Source organism: Phalacrocorax carbo, chromosome 28 (assembly GCF_963921805.1).
Source record: "Phalacrocorax carbo chromosome 28, bPhaCar2.1, whole genome shotgun sequence".
Taxonomy (NCBI): domain Eukaryota; kingdom Metazoa; phylum Chordata; class Aves; order Suliformes; family Phalacrocoracidae; genus Phalacrocorax; species Phalacrocorax carbo.
The window spans coordinates 1,853,739-1,859,875 of record NC_087540.1 but is presented as its reverse complement, the minus strand read 5'-3'; the positions used below and the strand labels follow the sequence as shown (position 1 = coordinate 1,859,875).

The following is a 6,137-nucleotide window of genomic DNA, read 5'->3' as shown; positions in this document are numbered from 1 at the left end:
GATGGTAAATAGTTCTAAAAGTGTGATTTCTGCCATTATTTTACACAAAGGAGTGGTGTGACAATGGGGAATAGTTTTTTCCAAGAGTAGGTATTAGAAACAGTTTTTTAAAATGGAAAATAAATCAGACAGAGAGCAGGAATCCAGCTGCAACATGAGTTTAATATGACTGGTACAACTGGTGGATATAATTGATCCAGTAACAGTAAAAACCTCTTGGGGTGCAGACACGGTAACAAGGTTCTATGGGTTTGAAGTGCAAAGCCTGAGCACCTGCTCAGAGCTACTTAACTTGTCACTAGCATCTTTGCTGTTGCAGGAATAACTGAAGTGCGGTCAAAAAAGAAAGGCAGTTTGCTCTATGACTTTAACATGGATACAATAAGGGGTAGAATAAGGCCAAAGCTTCTCTAGGGGTTAGGAAAGGGAACAGCGGGAGAAAAATAACCTCAGCCCTCAGCTACATAGCTTGCTGTTCTCACGACTACTTCATCTCCTTCACCACAGCCATTTTGAAGCACAGCGACTCTTCTTGGAGTGGCTCGAACGTTTCACTCCCACTGTGTGATGCTGCGTCGAGTGCTGGGTGGCCCGTGGGTAGAGGCACTTGGACTTGCTGAGGTGTTGTGTCGAGGAGCTCTTGTGCTTGGCTCCCTCCTGCAGCAGCGAGCATTTGGCTACGCGTTGCTGCGAGGAGCACTCCTTTATTCCCTGCCCAGGGGGGCACTTGGGAACATGTGGCTGCGGCAGGCACTTGTTTGTACACTGCTGCGAGGAGTAGGTGGTGATGCACTCCTGCGTCGGGTAACCCTTCATGCACTTCTGCTGGGGGAACCCGCTCGTGCACTCCTGCAGGAAAGACTGCTTTATGCACTGCTGCGGGGGGCACTCGGTGACTCCCTGCAGCGGCGGGGAATAGCTGCTAGTCATCCCCTGCAGGGACCGGAGCTCCGCACCGTACCGCTGCGATGAGCACTTGGATATCTTCTGCGATCTGCACTCATCCTTGCACGAGGACGAGTACTTGATCCCACATGGTGGGAACTTGAGTTTGCCTGGCTCTGGGCATCTGGGTGCGCATGGTGGGAGGCTCTTGGCCGTACGCTTTTTCTCAGGGTAGCTGGTGTCACAGGGCTGGAAGCTCTGCGTTGTGCTCAGCTTCAGGCTGGGCTTCCTGCAGGGCAGAAGGCAAGTGGTCTCACAAGGCTCAGGGTACAGGAGGACACACTTCTGTACATAGGGCTGACAAGGCAGCAGAGCTGTCTGGGTCACGCTTGGTTGCGGATACACGTAAGTGAAAGGTTGCGTGTAGCTTTGCCATCTCGGCATCGGGCTCTTGATCACGCTCACTGGGTGGCACGTGTTACTGCACACATCGGACTGGGGTGTGCACTGCTGGATGCTTTCAGTCACATAGCCCGATCCGGGCAGGTACAGGTGTTTATACCGCTCCCCATAATAGTGCATGGTCGTGCAAGGTGCTTATGCCTGAAAGAAGCAGGAAAAAGACAGACAGTTCATATAAGCATCAGCTATTTTACGTAATGCAGGACTTGCAGTTTCCCCACAGGCATCTCAGCATGGCAAGCCCACACCCTGGCTCTCCTGAAGGTCAGAGGCTCTCAGTGACTCAAGACCCGTCTGTGATTACCCAGGTGAGGAGAGGAGAGTCTGTTCTCAGCTTGTGCTCCCACACCCTTCTCTTAAGAGCCCAGAAACAATCAGGGATTGGAGCCAGGCAAACTGGGGAGCTTTCATGCTGTCCTTCAGAGATCAGCTAAGTGTCCACTGAAGCATTTCACCAAGGAGAAGTGACATTATGACCCTCTGTCTTACTTCCTGGATACCTCCTGTGTCCCCACTGGGAAGTCCTTTCAAGTTTATGTCCTGCAACTCCCAAGCACCAGAGATGAAAGGCAAGCCAAAATTAAAGGTGCGTCCATGCTGTAATACTCAGGCGCGGCTACAGTTCATGCGGGCAAGCCCAAGCTGAGGTTAAATTAGCCAGCTGAGGGTAAGGATAGGTTTGTGGCAGCACGGAGTTCAGCACGTACAACCTGCCTGCCTGCCTGCCGATTCATGGTCCCCTGGACTGGCAGCGTGAAATTACAGGCTCTGAGCTTGCTACCGTAGCATCGGCTTCGCTGCCTCTGCAAGCCTTGCAGTCCCAGCTTCATACTATTGTGTAGGCATCTTCAAGAAAAGAGAAGAGGAAATACAACAGGATTCTAAGTATTTGGTGAAACCGTAGCAGGAAAGGAAAAGCTATCAAGGTGAAATCTCAGCTGATGTTAACTGGTCAAGTTTCACTGAGTTGAGAGAATTACACTGATTTAAAGCAGCCTCCAGTCCTGCACAACAGTCATACCAAGACACAGCGTCCTGGTTTTGTTATGGTAACCTGAAGACCCGCTGTCAAAAGAGCATAACAGCTCTGACAGTGAAACCTCATCCTGGCAGCCCCTCTGTGAGCAGCACAAAGGGGAGCCTAGCCAAGACCACATCCCTGGGGAAGGGCCCAGGTGGCACCATCTGGAGGTCCATGCTTCCCTCCTGAAACCACTGGGAAATGACTTGCTTTGCCTTGGCCCTGGGAGTCGTAGGAGGAACCATCTCACTTCACTCCCCACTCTGGAAAACACCGCTTTCAGGGAGTGTTCTGACTTTTTAACAGGATTATTTTGAGCAGAACAGGTACTGGAACTGCTGACATATGAAAGGTACTCTGATTGGAAATGTTTTTTTCATTTCAACAGCGTTTGGAGATTAAGGCATATAATTTAATGACTGTAAAGAAACTGCATTTTCTGAACACCCCTAGTTCTGTCTATAATTACAGTAAGGTGTTTTATCTTCCAAAAGCCTATCACTGGGTGACTATTAGCAATAACAATGCTGTGTGTTATTATTATCAGGAAAACTTATTATCACTACAATTATAATAATCAGCCACTAATAAAAGCAATTATAGCAACTGCTACTACTACATGTACAATGCTAAAGTATCTGGTGATGCTCACTGAGCTAAAAAGCTTCTAAAGTTGGGGAAGGGATTATTTGCTTCTAGGTTGTTGTTTGCATCTCAGACTTATTTTTATCATTGTTAGCCTAGACAGAAATTTTAACAAGTTCAGACTTAGTTAGAGAGTCTCTCTGCTGACTTCCACACTGGCAGTGAAGTTGATTAGCTTCTTACTATTGTCTGAAAAGTTGGTTTGTTTAAATTCCATAAAAAGGCAGCAAATTCCTCCTTGCCACTTCCTTCAGAGGAGTTGCCTTTTTGCGTGCAAGCTCATATCGACTCCTGCCAGCATCGAGCCCTTTATGTAGTCTATTGCCTCCTTTGGACTAGCCCTAACAGAAAGCGTAGAAAAGCCCACAAACCCCACTCCTGGCTTCACAGTCCATCTGGAAGTGCTTTCCCAATATTCTTCAATTTAGCATGGAGGAGATGCTCCAGCTCTTAGAGCCGCGCGTGCCGGTGCTGAAGGCAGCATCCTCCAGAGGATGCTCCTCCACGAGTACACAGGCAGGACCTCTGCCTGCTCCGGCCACCCAGGAATAAAACAGCATTTCAGGAGCTCCATTAAAAGCCAGACTTACCCACTTCATCAGTGAGAACAACCGGAGAGAAGTGCCTAGGAGAGCCCCACGATGGCAGAGCTTTTATACAGTGAATAAGTGCCCTAGGGGAGTGAGGCGGTTTGGCTGGGTGATGCTCTAATTGCCTGCCAGTCCTGGCCGAGCCACGTGCAGCTTTGCACCGGCGGGAATGGCTGTCCTCGCTCTGCAGGGCTGCCATCACCCGCCGGCACTGTCAGGGCATCTGGCTTAACTGTGAGCTTCATGAGAGGGAACCTCCTGATCCCACTTGACAAACTAGCCCTGGCAGGCCAAGGACGCCCTGTGCAGGGGCTGCTCATGGCCTTCGACTACAAACCCCCACGCATGACGCTACAGCATCCCTGCCTGCCCATTGCAAATCCAGGCCAGCTAAAATGCACCTTTCCACCCAGAAAAAGATTGCAGTTGAGACCACTGAAGGGACTGCCCAAGGGACTCCTCATTTCCATGGGAGCTGCATGCATAAGTCCCTTCGGTGCCTTTGAAACCACCGTCCAGGAAGGACTCTCGGCGACTTTTTGCAGACCATAATTACTGTGGCATGCAGACCTCCTTCACTTACGCAGGGAACCCAGGGAAGAGGCAGATGATTGGGACTGAGGAAGCTTTGGGCTAAGGGCAAGACGGCTACTAGAAAGGACTTGCCACAAGGTGAATAACCTGCTAAAGAGGTGACGCTTTTCCGGCACAACAAAGGGGAGAAGGGACGAGCAGGAGCACTGGGGTGGCCCAGGGAAAGCAGCTGAATCAAACCGGGCTCGTGTCCTGAAAACAGAAATCCCATTTCCTGCTCTGCTGCACGGTCTCTGCACCCTTTGTTCCCTGTTTATGCCATGAATAAACCCAAGGGAAAATTAACAGTGGCATGAGCCTAAGTGCCAACAGGGAATGCATTTTTACGTAGTCATATCTGCATAAACGAAGGCCCTGGCATTTTTTTTTTTCCCTTTAATGTAAATCTGACACCTACGAATTGGGTTTTAGCATGCTGAGAATTTAGGTTACATCCCACACACTGAAATAAAAAGAGGTGAAATAAATTAACTTTTAATGGTGTAGGTGGAAAATTTCTCACCAACATGAAGCATCGGGGATGCTGCTGGGCTGCCATCCCTGGAGATATTTAAAGGGCCTGTGGACGTGGTGCTTAGGGACATGGTTTACTGGTGAACTTGGCGGTGTTACCTTTACGGTTGGACTCAATGATCTTAAGGGCCTGTTCCAACCTAAACGATTCTATGATTCTACAGTTTGAAGCAGAATATTGATCTCCTTATGAACCACTGAGTAAATTTTCTATTTCTGTTTTCACCGGAAAACCCAGAAGCCTGAAGGTAGGTTTGTTATTTACATTTCTGATTTTCCAACAGAAACATCTCCCTTCATAGAAAAAAAATTACAAAACGCATGTTTTCCCAGATGATGCCAACATTTCAAGAGCTACAAAAACCAAGGGGAAGAATGTTTTCTCTAGGCTTATCTTATTTTCCACAACTGAAGGCAAAAGCATGGGACCCAGCCTGGGTTTCTCTAACTTTCATTGCATTTCAATCCCCTGAACTACAACGCCCTTTTTAATGTTAAATGATCTGACCCAAGACTTTAGGAATCAAGCTGGCATCAGAGACCAGGTAAGCAGATTAATACAATTTTTATAAGCTCCATAACTCCAGTTCCTGGGCAAGCTCCAGATCAAGTAGCCTTCAAGTAATGCTAATATTCAATTTAGTGTTTCCAGTGCAGGTAGCAAAATATTAACCTGACGATAACATCGTGCCCTGTCATCCAAATGTTCTTAATTAGCATCTGTAAAGTCCTTTCATCTCAGAGAGACGCACAGTGCTGCATGGGACACTGTTGTGGGGGCTATTATTATTCCCAATTAAGCACAGGGGAAACCGGGCACATTGCACTGTGGTCACTTGGCGGCGCAGCCTGAGTCAGAGCCAGGGTCAGAACCAGACTCCGTCGCAAACACCTCCAACACAAGCCCCGTGCTCCGGCGGCCGCTCCACCCTTGTGAGATGAGGTCCTGCGCCACCCGGCCACCCGCCGCCCAGGGAGATCTTCCTAATGATCCCCTGGGCTCTGGCTGCTATGGGAAAGCCACAATGAGGTGACAGCTCCTCAGAAGGGCACACCGTTGCTCATTTCTTGGTTTTAAAGGGGACAGAAAACTTTGGATTCTGAGAGCATCCCTGGCTTTGCAAGGTGGAAGGAGGGCCATGGTCGCGGCTGCCTCTACGGGCCAAAGCATCGTCACTGGACATTGAGGAGAAGGTGTGGAAAGGGCCTGCTCCCCCATGACCCACTGAGCACCCTGGGGAAGCAGCCAGATGCCTCCTCGACGCTGCTAGATGGTCTTAGACACCTCCTTGCCTTCCGAGGGCAGCCCGTGGTGGCACCCCAAGGTCACCGAGAGAGGGTGGAGCAGGGCGGGAGGCGAGGCAGCGTCCTGGCCCCAGCGACACCCTCTTCTTCGTCTTGCGACACTTGTTATTGCCCTCCAAATA

At 49.5% G+C, this 6,137-nt stretch overlaps 1 protein-coding gene across 1 annotated transcript; it reads right to left on the bottom strand.

The window, feature by feature from the left end:
* Positions 1-498: 498 nt before the first annotated feature.
* LOC104046955 (uncharacterized) lies at positions 499-1,467 on the bottom strand. The gene has a single exon (XM_009507195.1). It carries the CDS (start codon positions 1,465-1,467, stop codon positions 499-501), a length of 969 nt encoding a protein of 322 aa, XP_009505490.1.
* Between the last annotated feature and the right edge of the window lie 4,670 nt (positions 1,468-6,137).

Excerpts from the sequence above, each read along its gene's own strand:
- LOC104046955 (XM_009507195.1), bottom strand. The coding sequence starts at position 1,467 with ATGCACTATTATGGGGAGCGGTATAAACACCTGTACCTGCCCGGATCG.